The sequence below is a fragment of the Periophthalmus magnuspinnatus genome, chromosome 18 (assembly GCF_009829125.3).
Source record: "Periophthalmus magnuspinnatus isolate fPerMag1 chromosome 18, fPerMag1.2.pri, whole genome shotgun sequence".
Lineage (NCBI taxonomy): Eukaryota > Metazoa > Chordata > Actinopteri > Gobiiformes > Gobiidae > Periophthalmus > Periophthalmus magnuspinnatus.
In genome coordinates this window covers 20,412,375-20,433,307 of record NC_047143.1, presented here as the reverse complement: position 1 = coordinate 20,433,307, position 20,933 = coordinate 20,412,375, and the positions used below count along the sequence as shown (strand labels likewise).

General features: G+C 39.1%; 2 protein-coding genes across 2 annotated transcripts in view; both read left to right on the top strand.

Annotated features, from left to right (window-relative positions):
* The window catches only part of adissp (adipose secreted signaling protein), a 200,473-nt gene that overhangs the window by 84,522 nt on the left and 95,018 nt on the right, over nt 1-20,933 (top strand). The gene's annotated exons all lie outside the window — the stretch shown is intronic.
* Nucleotides 1-20,933, top strand: part of LOC117386391 (zeta-sarcoglycan-like) — a 70,541-nt gene that overhangs the window by 12,159 nt on the left and 37,449 nt on the right. The window contains exons 2-3 of the mRNA XM_033983749.2: nt 9,484-9,693; nt 17,047-17,148. Of these exons, the coding sequence (XP_033839640.1) occupies nt 9,484-9,693; nt 17,047-17,148 (312 nt within the window). The remainder of the gene's footprint in view (nt 1-9,483; nt 9,694-17,046; nt 17,149-20,933) is intronic.

The window sequence follows — 20,933 nt, the reverse complement described above, 5'->3', positions numbered from 1 at the left end:
CTGTTCAAAGTTTACATTTTAAGCACATCCAAGAGAATAGTAACCTGGCTCACACCAGATTTATATGTGTAGCACTCTGAATTGAGTTCTACACATTATCAATCTGGGATGGTTCCCACTGAAAGCGATCAGAAAGTGGGTAACGCCATGATGATGATTTGAATCTCATTGGTCAATGTGTCAAAACAGCAGCACTAAAAGTTGAACAATCAAACTTTTGTTCCATCCAGATGAGACAAAAGCACAGATATCTTCCCTGTCCACAAATGCACAAAGTGCTTTCATCCTGCACGTTTTTCACAAACAAAATAGTCTGTATTTTTGCTAAAACAGACTGAAGTGCATCTGTCGGCGTCGCCATGTTTGTTTTGGTTCACTTGAGCACTTGGCCTTTGGCTTCTGCACAAACCTCAAAGCTTGGTGTGCCCGGTAGGGCCTATCACACCAGTGGGACCTGGTGTTTTTGTTGTTTTTGGAGGAAAATTATGGTACTTCAAAAACTGTAGACTTTGGGACTTATTAATTGCATCCATTCAAATTGCAGTTTCCATTTGATTGTGATTCATCTTGCAGCCCTATACAGTATTTAAAAAATATATATAATTATATTTGTGATATTATAGATGTTATAGGTTATAAAAGCTTGTGAAGTTTACTTTCCATTACACATTTCAAAAAATTCGAGATGCCAAAGATTTAGTGCAGACTGGACTTGGCAGTCTTCTGGTTCAGGGTTAAACGTTCGGTCTATTAAGCTGTAAAGCACTTTTAGGTCAAAATTTTGAAGTATCCAATTAAAACAATTATCTGTCCCAGTCCCTGTACCGACCTCTGCAAGTTAAAGATTTCTCCCTAATAGGACAGGCGATATGTAAGCAAATGCGTCATGTTTTTTTCTCCTCTATTGAGCAGTGTCAATGTTTGGGTCAGCCTGATTTAGTTATACAGCAATAACAAGTTATGTAAAATGAAATACCTTTTGTATGACTGAAACCACATAAACTGAATTGAACTGAGCTTTTAATAACGTTTGTAACTTTAGACACAACCTTGAGAATGCCTGATTATGCCTCATTTCGGGTGCTAAGCAAGTTTAGGCCTGTCACAGTAAAAAATAAATAAATTGAAGATCGATATATTGTGACAGAAAATATCATAGTAAATACCAATATTGAAACTCATTTATGTCACTGACACAGAAGGTAATACTGGATAATCCCAATGTTTGGTAAACATTTGCTGTAATTTTACCAAACTACAAAACTACCAAACTACAAAAGAATCACAACAATTTGCTACTAGTGCTTAGTGTTGTCACAATAGTAAAATTTCACTCAATTTTGATACATAAATGATAAAATACAATGTCCATTTCGTAGTTCGTTGTTTTGCATCAGCGACCACAGCATAAAGACTGGATTTTTGATAGAGGTTTCACGGTTAAGAAAAGTTATAGTTGCGCAGGGCTTATGTGACCCTGCTCTGACAGTTATACTCTGCCTCTGTGTAAGCACCTCTCATAAGGCTCTTGTCCCTCAGCCGCATCGCTGGGTAAATTGGACGCGCTGACATTTCTAGGCCAGCGGCACAGGTCATTTGTATCTAGTGCAAAGTCACAGCCTCCACCGCCGAGGCATCTGACACTTTTTTGGAAGACGTGACCCAATGTATTCATCCAAGGAAACAATCTCTTAAGGTGGAGATAGAGTTGTACTGTGGCGGAGGAGAGGAAAGAGTGATTGGAGTTGCATTGGTGGAACGGGCAAAACAAGCAAACATGACATTTCAAAAGGTTTATATAGAAAAGGAATTTGCCACACTCAAATATAAAGATCACCCAAAAAACATTTAATATTTACCAGTTATTAATGTTCTCAAAATTGTTGACAACACGAAGAGCAGGGTTTGGGATCTCTCTATGGGCAATTCACTATTTTATCTAACTTTTCTAATGGAGCTTCTTTGCTTTAAATGGTTCACAGTATGGCTTTAAGTGTATCTACCTCCATGGAGAGAAGCCGTTAGCACCACCAGGCCAGTGTTACAATCTATTCCTCGGGTAGAAAGGAAGTAACACGACCCTGGATGTAAAAAGGTAAATAAGAAGCGGCTTTTTTAATAATGAGGTAAATAAGAGTGTCATAATAGTTGTAAACTTAAACAGCAAATGAAAGTTAATAAAAGAGGGCTTGGCGTGTTCAAAACTGGTGCAAGGTAAAACACAAAAGATCAAAACAAAACAGTCTCAAAACTGATTCAGTGTACTATAGCTTACACGATTTTACCAGATTTAAAGTTCAACATTATCACAAGTCACAAGTGGCATGCGGTTCAGTCAGAAATCCAGCAGCCCAGAGTGGCAGGGGCGGGTCCTTTTAAGGTGTGCTGCCACGTTGCTCCAATCACATGCAGGGCCCAGGAGTCAATCAGATGCCAGCCTGAGGAGCACACCGATGGCAGGAGACGTCCATGGCCTCAAAGCTTCCATATGGACAGAGATCAGCAGCAGGGACCTAGTTCTGCACATTCCAAGCAAAAGCAGAAGCATTTCCATGGAGACAAGCAGGTGTCGGACCCAGATCAGAAAAGTTACATAGTACTTCTTTAACCCTTTAAGGACTGAGCACACTATAGACCAGTATAGCTCGCCTAGATTTTTATTCTTTTAGCTATAAAATCATGTTAAAGGAAAAATCAGAGGTATCAGAATGTACTGCATTTTTTCACACAACTACCCCTATATCCATCCTTATTTTTTCTTTGACGCATTGAATAAGTGACTGGGAAAATCTTCACGCCACCTGCGCTCTCATTCGTCATCTTCGAGGGACAACGGAGGCAGATAACCGTAATGACAGTAAAATATTTAAAGAGCCCCATGCCTCTGTTTTAAGACGCCGTTTGAATTTACATAATTGCCCAATTGGTTGCAGAGTTACGGTAATGGAAAGTTCGCAAAAGCGCTCTATCGGCAATGATAGGATACGCTTCTATAGGGTTAAAGAAATCAGTGCATATGTGAACCATGTTATTTTTGTCACTGAATCCACAAACAGCTTTCAGACCCGCCCTTTTGCGAGATACCATTGGTGAAACGTATTTAGTAATGTTCATTTAAATAACCTTGCATGCTTAATGTATAAAAACATCACAAATTGAGTAATTGTGTTTGAGCAGTTTGCGAAAAATACAGGCCAGTCATGTTCATATGAGGACACGGCTCAAACACACTGCAGCTCTGAATGGACCAAAGGAAAATGGAAACCTGTTTTGAATGAAAGATATATAAATTTGATTTTTTTTAAAGGAGACAGTGTAATTGTAATGTTGAATTATTAATCAAAAGTTCTGAAATAGTTTGAGGTTCTGTAGAAAGTGTTGTGGTTGGATAAATGTATTTGTTTCAGTTTGTATGCATTGTCTGAGCTCACACATACATCTCGATTCCGCGTCACACTTTGGATTTATTTCTCCAAATCTTTGCAGACACTGAATCCACACTAGCTGAGCGCGATGATGTGTCCTGGGTGGTAAGGAGCAAGGAGTTTACAGTTGTACATAAGGATTTTAGCTCCAGTTTCAATACAGGAAGGCATACAAGACATACAAGAAATCACTTTTTGTCTCCAAACAACAAAATGTAGTTCAAACCTCTGCAAATGTGTTCTGAGATGAATGTGTTTCTTGTATTAGTTTAGCTTCATATATCAGTGTTCCCTCAAATGTTCCCTCAAATTGTCCCCATGGATATGTTGTTGCTTTGTCTTGAATGTTCCACAGTATTACATTTATGACTTTAAGTTTAATACATTATGTGTACACATTACACTTATCGGTGTAAGTGTTTTTATTGGTCAAAAATAGGGTTGTGCCAAACATCGAAAGAACGATAGGTCCCAATCTAAACTTTGATCGATCTTGAGGATAAGGCACGTGCATTTTAATGGACAGATCTACAGCCAGTTCTGTGGTGGGAATAGGGCGTGGTGCTGAAGAGGAGTCATCGCTCTCTTGTTTAGGAGAAAGCTCTGAGTCACAGCACACATTTTTATTTCTCCTCAGGTGTCCTTGTGATTCACAAGTTTTGACTTAAATCTTCACAATTTGACTGAAAGCCCAGTGTCTCCTCTCCTGTGCTTCTGTGGGTGTGGTGCCGTATGCCCCGCTCCCCCTCCCTCTCTCTGATCCAGCGGCAGCTCCTCACCTTCTTTCTGCTCCTTTCCCTTCTCTTTCATTTCTCATCATTACAGTCCAAGTTTTGACACTGTCTTAATTAAGTGCACGGACATTGCATTTGTTTCTGACAATATCAGTAACACGCACATGCTTTTAGGCTTAATATATTGTTCAAACTAATTCCAAACTTTACATGTGGATTTCTCCAGATTTGTTAGTCCTATCAACATGAAAACTGTAGTGATCCTGACACCCTGCTCTTTATACCTGAAGTCAACCTGTCTATGATTTCAAAAATATGGAAGAAAATCAAATCGAAAATCGTGATGGATGAATATGGGAGGAAAAAAAATAGATTTTTTTTTTTTCCATATAAAAATGCCTTGAAAAACATGCATTCTTACTGTGAGCGGGGATGGCATGCCTCTTTACAGATCTGACCTCTAACTTGGCCTGGTTGCATCACCTGTTTGTCTCCATGGAGGTAAATCAGTATAATGTTGGCATACTGTGGAATATCCTAAGAAGCTGTTATATCTTTAGGGAGACAAGCACCTTCGACCGGAAAAGTTACATAGTGATCCTTTAACAATACCCTACTATTAAAACATACCTAGCAAACCTAATTGCAAAGCTTGTCAGGAAAAATTGTAATTAGAAATTTGCCCCAAATTGTTCTGCCCAAAACACAGGTCAATCCATGTAGACCTCTGCTGAAAAGTAATTAGCTAACGCAGATCCAAAGTCTTTGCAGCACTGACAAAGATAGCGGCTAATGATAAGTGCCATCCGTGTTGTATGCTAATGAGTCTGAATAAGGCATGCAGATCTCAGACTTCACTAATGCATGGCTTGTACCCTTTGTGTCTCCGCAGGGAAAACTGAGCACAGGTGTGGCCATTACCTATGCATATGTTAAAGCGTTTTAGTAAGCACAGTGAATTAGCAACGCTCCCAGGGAAATCAGGAGAAAGTTATCCAAGTCTTTGACATAATTTGATTTTGCGTGAGTGTGGGAAGTAATGATGGAGTCTGGACTTAAAGGGACACTGTGGAACTTTTCTGATGGATGGTTTACTGCTTGCTTGTTCCTTTGAGATGTAAGAATAATGTATTAAACCTGCTTATCTCTAGCAGGTGACCAGGCCAAGTTAGAGGTCAGATTTGTGGCTCTTTACAGATCTGACCCTGCTGATCACAGTCAGACATCTGCAATTAAATAAATGCAAGATTGATCAGTTTAATGCCATTCTGCGGAGCATTCCCGGCAACGCATGTTGAACATATACAGAGGAAGTATTGGAATGATATGGGCGAACTTTAATGCCATACTATGGAACATTCCAGTCAACACCATAACATCTCATGGTGACAAGCAGGTAGCAGACTCTAGACTAGAAAGGTCACATTAATTATGCAATTTTAAGTTTTAATGGTAGGGTTCAATTAGGAGGAGTGCTCATTTTAAGCACATCCAAGAGCATTAACATTGGCTAAATTAATAATAATTACAGATTTGGTTCAGAGCAAAGCAGCACGCTAACTAGCTCACTGTGTCTCAAAGCTACCAGTCACTTTTATTAAAATCGGAAAATATTAAATAAACAAGCATTAGCACTGCGACACAAACCTCCCTCTTACTAAACACACAAGTGTCCTCCGGTGAAGTATTAATTTTATTTGTGTAGTTTTTAACATATCGTCAGTGACATCCAATGATGAAACGCAGTATCTTTAAATAAATTTATTAATTTTGACGTGACTCTGCAAAAAAACTCAGATAAAATTGGACAGGAAATAGTGACGCTAACAGTGAGGTTGCCAGGTGCTATTGTGCACAGATCCTATCTGGCCATTTTCATTTTTGGGGGGGTTAATTGTGTTCATTCATATTAGTGCTGGTGCCATGTTAGCAGGCTACTCAATAATACACTTTATAATATTTGATGCTTGCTCAAATTGTGTGGATATAGGCCATAATGTGAAAATTATATTGGCAGACCTTAAACCATCATATTCATCACTTTATGTTTTGGATCTGTCTCTTTAATGCCATAACTTTCAGGTCTTGTATTAAATGAAATAATGTTACGCTCTATTTCACTTCAAATATAAAATGAAATAGGCTCTTGTTTTATAATGCACCTAATATCTATCCCTTTACCTATTTGGATTCTCTTGTTTATATGAGCTTTCCTATCAGGCTTTACAAGAAGTATAAAGACGCGCCGCAATGTTCTATAGCCTATAAAGCCGACTGATTTAATATCTAAGTGTAATTACAAGCAGTTTTTAGCCTATGGAGTGAATGTATAGTTGTTGATTACATTGTGAAGGTTGATAGGCATAAATATTATAGAGCCGGTGCTGGAGGGGAGCTGTAAACAGGAAGCTGTCACTCAATCTGTCACTGTATAAGAATGCAGGGGTGCAAAATGTCAACAAGTAATTAACAGGGAAAACAACTGTGGCCTGTGATTAAAACTCAACAAATCATTTTATACAAAGGTACACACGGAAATGTCAAGACTTGAGGTGGAGAATAAACAAAGCTGCAGGTTATAATGGAAAGTAAATATATGTTTAGGAGGCACTTAGTGTTGTGTGTTCATAGGGTTGAGTTAGAAATGGTGATCACTGTGAGAAGAAAGCTGAGTATTATATAGGTATTCACAATTACTGACATCAGGACCAAACAACAGTGATATCTTTACTTCTCATTCATTCATATGGTTCAATAGTTCAGCATTCCTCTTTTTGGATTTTTTGAAATATATTTTAAGATATAAAATGAAGGTAAATATATATTGTCTGAATGCGTCTCCATAGAGAATATTTACAGGTTATTTATTTGATTAAAATCTCAAATAGTTTATTCTCTTTAATGACATTTAAATGTATGGTAATGTAATTATGTCGCTATCTGTGTTTTAAGATGTCTTTTGGCAATAGCATGTGTTTTTTTGGAGTCTGTGTAGTCCAGATGACGATAGTTAGTCACGATTACACTGCAATTTTTTTGTTGCAGCCTTGGACAAAGTTAATGTCACATAAATAGTCAGATAAAAACACATTTAGAAAACATTTTTTTGGAGGAAGGAAGTTTTGCTTCTAAATTGGTCACGACTACAATTTGGTATCGCTTTACAATAACTGTGGTAGCTCAGTTGAATACTGTTATTGTGTCCTTGGGCAAGACACTTAACCCACCTCGCCCTCAGTGTCTACGTACACTGGCGTATAGAATGTGTTTGTGAATGGGTTAGTGGTTCCTTGATGTAAAGTGCTTTGAGTGCCTTAAAGGTGGAAAAGTGCTACATAAAAGGGTTAGCATTTAGGGATAGGATATTAATACGACTTACTAAGCCTGAATCCTCCTTAATGTACCATTTGTTCATTATGAATTAAGTATTTGTTCAAGCTTTATTAAGGCTAATTAAAGTGTAAAAGCCAAAAGTTAAATCTATCAACTGTTTTTTAGGATTTTACCATGGGTCAGACCTGGACGACTGAGGGTTTACACAGACATAATTAAAGTGTAGTTATAATACAGTGTTATCTATATATTTTTTCAATATCATGACTTGAATAATCACAGAATAATCTTGATCCCTGGTTGAAGCTGGATCTTGACTGATGAGCCAGTGTCTGGAGCGAAAATGAAACCTTTTGTTTTGTGGGTGCGGTGATATCGCTCTCTTAATAAAATAACATCACCCAAACGCCCTTGTCTTTAAGCACACTGTGATGGATGACTCTGCCCCGGCTCTGTTCAGGACTGAGCCAGATGTGTAATCATGAACGCAAACTATGAAAGCAGCACACCCAAGACCTAATCTGTGCCTATGTGTTGAAGATATTACTGTGTAGTCTGTGTATACATACTTTACTTTACTGGTTTGGCCCAGTTCTAGACCAGGTTTAGTCTTAGTTCAGTCCCAGTCTTAATGTTGTATGTATAGTACAGTGGTCCCACATTTATCGCGGGGGTTACGTTCTAAAAATAACCCGCAATAGGCGAAATCCACGAAGTAGTCATCTTTATTTTTTACAATTATTATATATGTTTTAAGGCTGTAAAAAACCCTCACCACACACTTTATACACTTTTCTCAGATAGGCATTGACATTTTCTCACATTTCTCTCGTTTAAACACTCTCAAAGTTCAAACCTTCGTATATTATATCCTCCTTCCTCGATGATTGCTTTAAATGTGTTGTTCATGTATGCCTCCGCTTCAGTGGTATCCACAGAGGCGCATCTCCGTGCACAGAAACACAGAGCGTTTCATCGACATTGTGGGTTTTGTCGGGGAGAAAACTTCCAAACATACAGCACTTCATAGTCACACTGCGATCCATATTTATGTAAATTTGACTCAGCGCATTCTGTACTGTACAGGAGACACGGCACGGAGGAGATTGGTCTACAGTCCCTTAGCCAATCAGGACACAGAACACAATGCAAGTTCATACGCTGTAAAAAAAAAAGCGTGCAAAATTGCATCAAAAAAAGGTGAACCACAATATAGCATCCACTGTAGCTCCTATTTGTACCTATGTGTTGAAGATACATATATATATAATCTGTGTATACCAACTTTTCTCCAAAATTGCAATCTAAGGGTCTTTGTTTTAGCTCAGTTTAGTCCTGATGTAGACTGTTTGGTCCTGATGCGTCCTGGTTTAGCACTGACCTAGACCAGGTTTAATTTCAGGTTAACTCCCAGTTCAGTCCCAATCTTTATGTTGCGTGTATATGTATGAACACAGCCATAGTCTTTTGTTGATTTCAATACTACGGAAATGATGAATAACAAAATGAAACATATTATTTCATACAAAAGAATGTAGTTTTCACCATAAAATAAAATAATTTCTTCAATATTCCCACGTGGACTGTAGTTCTGATGAGTATAAGACTATTCTAAAACTCTTGAGGAAATGTCCTATTTGCATGATGTTTTTTCAGTGTTCATACTTGTTTTGACTGAATTTTAATTGAGGTCGAGATTCATTCGTAATCGTCAATGATGAGCTTGGGACTTTTTAACCGAGAGGGCAACATCCAATCCTCAGTCAGTAAAAACATGTGGGTTGGAGTTCAGGCTTAAGAGGAAGAACGTTGACAGTAAAACTTTTAAAAATCATTATGATCAATATAAGGAAAAAGTTATGATTTAATTTGACTATATTTTGCCCAGTCCTACGTATATTTAGCCGCCCCTTTCTGTGCCTCAGCCTAGAGACTTTTCGGAGGCACTCAGGAGGTAATATTCGGCTGACAGAGGTGTGTTTGCTTTGCAGATTACCCAAGAGCACTACATCCTGGCATCGCAGTCCCTCCACCTGCCCCGGCCTGGCTGTGAGGGTGGCGGTTGTGAGGGGGGTGGTCCGGGTGCGGTGTACGGATGGAGGAAGAGGGGGCTCTACTTCTTTCTGCTCCTCCTCCTCGTCACTATGATCGTCAATCTGGCTCTCACTGTGTGGATCCTCAAAGTCATGAACTTCTCCATGGTGAGTGCAATGAAATATGTTTCAGCTAGCGAAACATGTCAAGGTAACTAGATCACTTTAAATGAGCACTATGTAAATGTATTGCTTTGCCTGCATTGTCCCGTATCGTGGCATTAATCCATCTAAATGAAAACAAGCCTCAGGACACAGTTATTGGTCAGATTGATGGAGAGGCGACCCCGTTCACAGTAAGAATTCATGTTTTTCAGGGGGTTTTTTAACTGAAAAAAAAATTCATGTTAGAGACAAGGTAGTGAACTCTCCTGCAGAAAAGTTACATAGTTCAGCTGAAGACGGCGTTTCGAATCCCACTCTGACCTGTGAATATTGTTGTTGTGTCTTTGGGCAAGACACTTCTCCCTCTATATATGGTCGTGGGTCATGGTCACATTTTTATATAGCGTTTTTCCACCTTCAAGGCACTCAAAGCACTGTACATCAAGGAACCCATTCAGACACCAGTGTACGCAGACACTGGAGGTTAGGCGGCTTAAGTGTCTTGCCCAAGGACACAAAGACAGCATTCATCTTTGGGAGCTAGAATCGCACTGTCAACTGGGTCTGGGTCTGACCGCTCTACAATGATGTTTATGTCAAGAGCGGGATTTGAACCCCCAACCTTCGGATCAGTGGATAAACAATCTGCTGTGTAATCAAAGAGTAAGGCATTATAAAAGTCATTATGCATTGCTCTACTATATATTTTGCATAAATGTTTATTTTATATTGTAATTGTACAATACTTGGTCATCCACATATCAGATTCACTGGGGGAGAGAAAAAGGTTGTGAACCCTGTAGAGGCTCGTAACACTGAAATTAGCATTTTTTAATTTAACAGAAATTATGATGCTGCAATAATAAGTTTCAGACTTTTATTACATTATGGTATTGTAAGTATAACTGCAGTCCCAACACTGTAATCAGGCAGTGGGGGTCCTATTTTAATTTCATTCTTACTTTGAATTGCCAGTTTCATTTGGTTTTGCTGGATTTGTGCACTGGAACGGAAAAATATGTGGGATGTTTTAATAGGATTTTTTTATTCATGAAAGGAGTATAGGCGGTACTGGGCTGCGCGGGTAAACAAAGTGAACAAACACCATAAAAGACAGAAAAATCACATCAGCTATTTTAATAAACCCCAAAAAGCAAGACAGCAAAAGGCTTTCAAACACCACCTTTAACAAAATTACAAAAAAAAAGTATTGCCTTTTTAACATTCTGATAACATAAATTATTTTTGTCAATTCAAGTAAATTTGGGAAAGCAATTAAAATAAATGTGAAGAAGTACAGATGAGAAACATTTCATGCATACTGAGAACATGTTCAATTTTTTATTCTCAAAAAACAAAAATAAGAAAAAGAATTTTGCTTTTTAGCATTCCGAGTGAAATGAGGAATGCATATTTACAGATCCTGTGTAACTTTTCTGGTGGAAGGCATGCCTCCTTCTTGTCTCCAAGGAGATGCTACAGCTCTGCATAGAACATTGCACAGTACGGCATTAAACCTATATGTGTCTGTAGAGATGAGCAGTTGACGAACCCCCTACCAGAAAAGTTAAGAAATATGGGTAAAAATGAATTGAGAAATATGTTCTAGTAGAAGTACAAAATCCTTTTATCAACTTACAATAACATATAATGACATATTGAATTTGACCACAAAACTTTAACTGTTTTTTCACTTGTACTTTTTATTATTAAGAAGGATTGTTGTGCCAAGTAATTACACCATTCAACATCAATTAAACAGTTTTTTTTTCCTTTTGCGTTGTTAAATGTTGCGTTTGTAGTTTAAAAAAAAAAGAAATTGATGGTTAACTTTTGCTGTATGAAATGTGTATCTTCACTTGTGTAATGTGCGTTATGTAGGTCAAGCATTTCTTTAATCTCAGACAAAATTGGTTGACCTTAATACAAAGTTACAAGGCGTGAAGTTCAGGGTATCCAAACATTTCCCGCTGTATGCTTTCTTTCTCTCTGTCTCTCTCTTTCTCTCACTCGCTCTCTCTCTCTCCCTGTCTCTCTTGCGCTCTCTCTGTCTGTCTCTCTCACTCCTTCTTTGTCTCTCTCACTCGCTCACTCTCTCTTTTTCTCTGTCTCTCTCTTGCTCTGTCTGACTCTCATCCTCTTTCTGTCTCTTTCGCTCTCTCTCTTTCTCTCAGTTTCTCTCTGTCTCTCTCTTTGTCTGTCTCTCTCGCTCTGTCTCTCTCACTCCCTCACACTCTCTCTTTCTCTCTGTCTCTCTCTCTTGCTTTCTCTCTGTCTCTCTCAGTCTCTGTCTTTTTCACTCTCTCTCTTTCTCTCAGTCTCTCTCTCGCTCAGTCTCGCTCTCTCTTTGTGTGTCTCTCTCACTCTCTCAGGCTCTCTTTCTCTCTCTCTCTGTCTCTTTCGCTGTCTCTCGTTCTCTCAGTCTTTCTCTGTCTCTCTTTGTCTGTCTCTTTCTATTTGTCTCTCTCTCTCACTCTCTTTATCTCTCTCTCTGTCTCTCTCTCTTGCTCCCTTTCCATCTTTCTTTCGGTCTCTCTCTGTCCCTTTCGCTCTCTCTCTTTCTCTCAGTCTCTCTCTATTTGTCTGTCTCTTTCGCTCTCTTTGTCTCTCTCACTCTCTCACGCTCTCTTTTTCTTTCTGTCTCTTTCACTCTTTCTCTCAGTCTCTCTCTCTCTCTGTCTCTCTCTCTCTTCCTCAGCTTTGATAAAGAATTAGGGAAAACTAGCGTGCTGCCATGACACCCAAAGTCTTTATCTATAGCGGAGGAGAGTCTCTGTGACATATTCCACAACAATACACACAGTTTAGCAGTTTGTCAACAAACTCCGGCTGGCAGCTTCCCCCTCTCTCTGACGAATGTGTCCCTGGATGCCTGCTATCGCTCCTCTGCTCTTCGGGATCCCATCAGTCTGTGTCAGGAGTAAAGATGCTATCAGTGCTGCTGGTGTTGTGCCACAAAATGTACCCCGTTATTCTGTGTCTCTCCGGACCGCGGCTGGCTAGCTTACACACCTAAAAGATTAGTCTATTAAAGAGTAATGTGGTTCTTTGTTTTATAGTTTATGGATTAGAGCAGATAAAATGGCTGGTGGGGTTGTTATTCATGGGTTTCGGAATGATGAAAAAATTAAGAACGTTGCCATAGCGATTCACAATTTTAAACAAAGTATTATATCTTTTTAATTAGAAAAAGTCTTCAAAATGTTGCATATATAACAGGAAACTAAAACCAATCAATGTACACAATGCAGTTTATCACTGGTTTATGAAAAATATTTCATAAGTTTATTTTATTTAAATTCCTCATAAACCTAATCGCTTTGGCTAGCCCTGACCAAATCGTCATAAAAGTGAAATTTTCTGCTTGTTTCCATGGAGATGGTATAGCTTTGTCTGGAATACCTTGCATTTAATGCTTTTATGGCTAAAAAAAATCCTTGAAAACAGAAATTCTTGCTGTGAACAGGCGCACCTCTCCACAGATATGACCTTTAACTTGCCATACACCACCTTCGCGGAGACATGCAGGTGGTAGACCCTCCACTGGAAAAGTTGCATAGTTCACCTTTAAGATTTGGAGATGGGTCAAAGGGGTCATCCATGGCTCCTGGCAGGTTGCTGCAGTGGCACTGAGGACATACATACCTCAAACATAACCTACATGACAACAAATACTGTGTTGTTCCAAAAATGGTTTTGAAGAATGAATAGACTTATATTATGCTGTCTACAGTTAGAATTTCCCAGATGCACAGATGCAGATCTTGTTATAAAAAAATGAATGTTTGAGGTTTACTCCAAGTGATTAAATTTTTTCAAGCTATACACTGTATTTCCCAATACCATAATTAGTATTGAAATATTGGCTTTAATCCTTAATGGAGAGGACAACTTCTTTGATGTCAATAGAAAGCCATAACGTAAGTGTTCTTTGATGTTTTACATAGAAAGTCATAGCATTATAGTACATCATTGGAGTAAAACGTACAAATCAGACATATATAATCAGACATCAGACATTTCAATGTACAAGAGGATAACATGAAAGAACTGGTCAGGGATATGATTATTCGTATAACTTTGAAGTGAATGCGGCCTGAAAGCTAAATGGGATATTTCTATTGCATCTGACTCTTGAAACAATGAAATAAAAGTGTATTGTATAGTAAAAGCTGGGGTCATTTCATATCAGGATGCCAGACGCACAGCCACGGCCAAGGAGAGCCAGACTCACCTAACTCTGAAAGATGAATTAGATCTAAATATTTCACTTTTTGTTTGACTATCATGGACACAACCTTTTGTATTATTTTTGGGAATATTTCAGTAATGGTATTCACTTTCAACAGTTAGAAACAACTTGCAGTAATTTTTTACAAAGATGAAGATGTATGCCTTGCTTCAAGAGTTCCCAAACTTTCAGACCAGATTTTCCAATACATTTTCATATTTATTCAATACTCAAGAGTTTACGGACAATTTTCAATCCACTTAAAATTCTGCTAAATATTTTTGATATAACTTTGCAGTTTATAAAGTTTAGGCAGTGGCAATCAAGGCAAGCAGTGCTTGTCCAATAAAACCTAAAATCATGTCTCAAAAGTATAACTAAATACTTTAGAAATATATCCAAATAATCCCTTTTTCCCTTCACTTCTGCCTGTTTTAAGCATGGTTGACGGTGTCCTTTAATACACCCTACTGGTCACTGAGCAGACTACAGCAACCGCGGTTCCAAACGCCTTATTAACTTGGGTTGTTGTCCTGTGCTACAGAGACCATGCTGTGCCATTATATTTCACAGCATGTTTTCAACCAGAGAGCCAGCTGGATGTTTTAGAGACTTGCACATGCGTACGGAGGACCACTGCTGACTCAAACACTGCTGTATAAACCCATATTATAGATCCATGAGAATTGGACAGGAGACAACAACAGCAGCGCCAACTTTCACCACAAGTGTCTAAAATAAGTGTGTTTTAGCATCATGTCATTGTTTGGAGCTTCGCTTGTGTAATGATTAGATGCTAGTTAAAAATATAGACATTTAATCAAACAGTGAACTAGTTTCAGGGCTAGTTTGTGTGAAGAATAAATGTACATTTTGTGTAATAATAATTTTGTGTAATAACATTACACATCTGCAGAGCCGTCATATGTCACACTTATGGTTTTAAATGCATAATAATAATTACATAGATAACAATAGTACAGAAGGCTCAGCTGCATAAATGAAGTGTGTCAAATACAGTCCAATATATACAAATATTAACGCACTATGTAGGTGTAGGCTTCTCTAATCTGACTATAAATGGCTCATTATGCATTTAATATGTAAATAAATAAATATACTGATTTGCTATTTGTTTGTATAAAAAGTTGTCTTATTAAAGTCTGCTTCATACCCAAAAAAGTCACAGCACATTACTGAGATTAAGAAATGTATTTTAAATAATTATCGGTCTTGTCATCAGCTGATTACCCCCCAGCAACCTTTTAAAGATCCATCCATCTCCCTCTGCTTTATCTGGGGCCAGCTCGTAGTCTGAGCACTGACTGCCAGACTTCCCTTGCCCCAGATACATCCTCCAGCTCCTCCATTCCCAGGCCAGCTGAGGGACATAGTCCCTCCATTTTTGGAAAGTTTCCATTCATTATTGTTTTTTTATGTTAAACTGTCAGTTGGCAGCCACTAAACAACTTTAAAAACAGCTGTATTCATCACAGTCCCAAAACTGTCACCGACAGTTCCAGAGTCTATACATTTTCACTTAAATCCATAATTGCATTTACATAAGCAGAAATATGCAAGTTTACTGCACACCTTGAGATTCCCTTAACAGAATTTTTATGTAAAAACTGCTGATAACTTGTGAGCACAGTTATATAAAAGTCAATGCCCAATTTCACCGCAAGTTCAGAAAGTCCCTACGGATTTATATTTTACATATCATTTGAATAGCAGACATCTTCCGGGCCAGTGCAGCCGTAGTAGACCCATACGGTCCCATCTTTTTCCTATTAGATGAACTTATTTCCTTTTTGTCATTTCCATAGGCCCTCGCTCCATTCTTCTGTCACATTATCTGCACCAGTCCTCTCTTTCTGCCTCCCCGTATGCAGGACGTCAGTCTGTCATCGCTATGCCATGTCCAACTTCTTTCCCGTCAATCAAAGCTGCCCTGGCCACCGTGTGTAGCTCAGCCAGGAAGACTATGGCTCCACAGTACTATAGTCTGACACCAGCACTTTTCAGGCTCTAAAGGTGCCGTCGTTGGGTGGTGTATGCATAGGGCTGTATTTAATTTTATTTTTTATTGAGATTAAATTGGCCATTTATGTTTTCAAATCAGGTTTCTAGTTAGTAGCGCACACTTTAAACACATGCAAGATCAATAGCATTTGAGAGAAGACTGAATTATTAACTCATAACCTAATAAAAGAATCACACAATTTCAGATGTTAATAAGTATAATATTAACTACAAGCACAGCAGCATTTTCACATAAAAAGAATATTTTGTTGAAAACCATAAATGATTGCAGCCTTAGCTTTCATATTTGGGTCATTTCAAATCATTTTTTTATTTGATTGCTGTAAAATTGTGTACAAGATGGTATTCAGTTTAAATATATTTATATAGCACATTTAAAAACAACTTCAGCTCCTTCACATAAAAGTAAACAAAAAACTAATACACAGATAATATGATACACAGGCAAAGAACAATTTAGAATGTGACGAGAGACAGATTTCCCTATTAGTTACATTGTACTTTGCTATGAAATATCCAAAATGTAAATACACAAATGTTTAGCTGGATTTTTATTGGTACTAGACTCAGTAACTTATTGTATTACAACAAAAAGTCAGCATTTGTATTATATATGATTGGTCTGTTGTGATGTCGTCTGAAGCAATAAAACACCAAGATATCTTGTCTAGCTAGTATTAAATGCCAGGGAGAAGAGGTGGGTTTTCAGTCTAGTCTTAAACTGTGTTAAAGACTGACAGGATCTGACCGGCAGAGGGCGCTGTTCCATAGTCTGGGCACTGACATAGAAAAGGCTCTGTCACTTCTGGTCTTGGTCACAGCAGCAGGAGTTCTGGGTGGAGTATAGGTCCTAACCCCCTCAAATAAAGAGGACCCATAGAGTGCACATATTGAAACACAATCAATAACAAGATATACAACATACAATAAAATGTCCTGCAAGTTTATAATGTTCTTTCTCACTGAAAAAAACAAAACAAAAAAAGTTAATGCTCTTAGACCTCTACAAACATATTATGAAGTGCATGTGATTCTCATATTAGTTGTATCAAAATCAAAATCACCTGTTTTTTGTGTTGCAGGAGGGGATGGGCAGCCTGAAGTTGAACCAGGACGGCATCCGGGTGGAGGGAAAGTCTGAGTTTCTGTCTCCTCTTTATGTGAATGAGATACAGTCCAGAGGGGTAAGTGTGTGTAAAGGAATCATTATTTACTTCAGGGTTTTGCAGTGATGGAGGAGAGTTTGGTGGCTCCCCATGACCTAATTTTCTCCAACTTAGTCTAAAAACAAGATGTATAAATAGGTATTACAAGTTATTCTTTTTTGCTTGTTGAACCTTTATAACATCTTAAAAAGTAACGATTTCAAGATTAATTGGAGGTAATAAATCACATTTTTACTCCAGCAGACTGTAATAAAGAAATGTATTTGTTGCTGTATATGCGCATACCTGTGCCACCAGCAAAATGTATGGGAAACAAAGATGAATTCTCGCAATATCTATGTGTTCACAAACTCACAAGGATCCATCCATCAGTGGTTCGGACCAATCACAGAGCAGCATTGTGGTTTGGGTGGGAGCCAGAGGTGAAGCTCCCAAGCGAACCAAAGCAAACGTGGCGACGCAGACAGAGGTGCTTTTGGTTATTTTAGCAGAAATTACAGAAGGGAAAGGGAAGCACTTTTGTGGATGAGAAAGACGTTTGCGCCTTTCTCTCATCTGAATCAATGACAAATCAAAATTACAAAACTTTATAAAATTGTTCCACCCTGTTCCCCACTCAGTTCGGAAGTTAAAATCAATTTATCAACAATACCTTACAGTACAGCGCCTGGATGGAGAACTCATTTCCTGCTCTTTCCTACCGCGCATTATCAAGACTCCCATCGACTGGAGATTTGTATTAGCTCTGCCACGTTTAAACCTTTTTACAGATATTAAATGAACAGAGAGCGACCACAGACTTCTCCTTCTGGATTACCATTCAGACCCTGGCCTCCCAATTCACCCCCTTTGATGTTTAGTAGATTAACCAGCACGACCCACAGAAGTTGTTTCAAATTTTCCCTTAGCACAATTGGATCATCCTCCTTTTCAGTGATTAGCTATGCTGCAGTAGCAATTCCGGACGCTGCCAACCGGATAGCGTGCAAATGTGTTCTTTTTGTGCGTTGAAATTGGTTTGATTGTAGCTTCAATTTGCCACAGTGGATAGAGAAACAACTAGCCAGTGCCCACTTGGTCTTTGATGTCTTAGCCAGGGCTCGAAGTGCATTCAAATACATTGGGTTTTGTAAACAGTAAGATAAGGAGTTGAGTGTAGAGTGTAGAGTGCAGTGTTTGCCATAGTGAAGTGTGTGCCAGGTCTTAAGGGATTGAACCAGGACTAATTCAGGAACAAGCTTGGACTAAGCTATTACAAAAACTTGACTAGTAGAAAGCAGAACTAATCCAGGGCTAAACTCGCACATTTTATTTTTAACATTTTTACAGCCTGCAGGCTTTATATGACAGGACAGTACAGAGTGAAATGGGGTAAAGAGCAGAGAGACATTCAGTAAATTATTGGAATACACCTCAGGACTCTGAAGCTGGCACGGAGCCTGCCATATGCGCTGCAGTTTAGACCTCTTCTCTCCTGGCAGCAAATAATTTAATTGGATTACCCTGGTGACGATATTGCAATATTGTTTAAGTAATCCGTCCAAACAGTTCTGATTATTATTATTTTGGACATATACTCACATCGTACTCAATATTCACATTTTTGCATAGGATTCAGATCAGAGAGAGGCATTTGGGGTATTGAAACTGGCAACCCAAATGAGAGACTCATGTGAGGTTCATTCTGCATTCTGATTGGATAATCCTCTTGAGAACCAAAACAACAAATTATAACAAACAATATGCCCATCATGTCCAATGTTTTTGTAACTAAGAATAAATCGGGATTAGAATTCTTATCAGTAAAAGCTATATTTGATTTGAAAATGTCTACCCCCTGTCTGGGGACACAGGTAGATCAGGTTTGTGAAATTTAATATAAAAAGTAGACAGTAGCTCTGTTAGTGCGTTTGTCCACTGATCCAAAGGTTGCCGGTTCAAATCCCACACTTGACATAAACATCATTGCTTGAGTGGTCAGATCCACTGGCCCACAGGTTGGCGGTGTGATTCTAGCTCCCACAGACAAATGCTGTTGTGTCCTTTGGCAAGACACTTAACCCACTTCGCCCCCAGAGTCTGCATACACTGGTATATGAGTGTGCATGTGAATGGGTGAGTGTAAAGCGATTTGAGTGCCTTGAAAGTGGAAAAGCACTATATAAAAATGTGACCGTTTACCAAAATCTCACATACACTTCCCCTAATCACTCTTACCACCTACTGTTTTATAAGTACCATGTTCTTATCTCAGATCACTACAGCATCCACAAACATGATTGCCTTACCCGAGACCTGGAGAGCTGATCTCATTTAGCCCATGTGTTACTACCTGTTGACATTTTTACTGTCTTGTTTTACAGACAGCTGGGGTCTCATAAAGGACCCTTCTTATCTTTCTGTAACAGGACAAAATGGGAGCAGGTCAGTCGATATTTCTAACCTGAGGAAGTGTGTCAAGCGCAGGGGAGAGCGGGATTACGTGGTTCAATGTGGAGCACAGCGCAGTTCCTTTGTCAGATAACCAGCCCTGATCAATAAGCCATTACCACGTGCAACAGTGAATACTTTACTGTCTAAGAAGTACTGTGTATAGGATTGAAAAGGAACTGCTAAATAGACGTTTAAACACTGACTAAGGAAAAAGCATAAATGTTTTAAAGGAAGTGCTCCATAGTGTTTTTAAACTCCATGCACTTTCACTAGAATCTTTTGGATCATTGCAGCGTTGGAATTGCCAGTCTCTATTGAACAAAAGGTAAAAGGTAGCGATTAACTTGAAAACTACTATTTCATGACATCACAAGTGGGGACAGAGCATTTTCAGCTTTGGAGATGTAGACCAGGGGTCACCAACCCTGTGCCCGCGGGCGCCATGTCGCCCCCAAGCCCCACATGAGTCGCCCGCAGACCGGTTCTAAAAATAGCACAACTCACTAATGAGCTGCATCTAAAATTTTATTTTATTCTGTTGCTATATTTTTTTTTATCACCCTTGCATTTATATAGATTTAAAAATGACAATATCTTAAACATCCATCCATCCATTTTCTTCCGCTTATCCGGGGCCGGGTCGCGGGGGCAGCAGTCTAAGCAGGGGCTCCCAGACTTCCCTCACCCTGGACACGTCCTCCAGCTCCTCCAGTGGGACCCCAAGGCGTTCCCAGGCCAGCCGAGAGACATAGTCCCTCCAGCGTGTCCTGGGTCTTCCCCGGGGCCTCCTCCCGGTGGGACATGCCCAGAACACCTCCCTAGGGAGGCGTCCAGGAGGCATCCTGAGCAGATGCCCGAGCCACCTCAACTGGTTCCTCTCAACGTGTAGGAGCATATCTTAAACATATGTTCATTATACGTGAAGTTTAGATAAGTTAAGGTGAACTTTGACCTACTCACTTCAAAGGTCAGTATTGTGCGCGTGACAAAACCAGTGCTCCGCTCGCGAGCGCTGTGAGGATGCGCTGAAAGCAGTTCCTTACTCCAAAACATGGTAGAAAATAAAGAGATCACTTTCACAACGATTTAAGACTGTAAAAGAAACCTGCACGTATCTCATCTGCGGAGCGACTGTGGTGACGGCAAAGCGGCACAATGTGGAGGGACACTTCACTACGTCTCACAAAGCTCCACACTAACTACCCACGGGGACACGCACTCCCCACGGGGACGCACACTATGGACAGAACAAGCCCAGAGCTAAACGCAGCTTTGGGTAAACAACAGTATTTTTTCACGACACCGGTGAAAAAGTCACACAACGCAACCAAGATTTATTTTAAAATATGTAAGCTTATTTTTCTTTAACA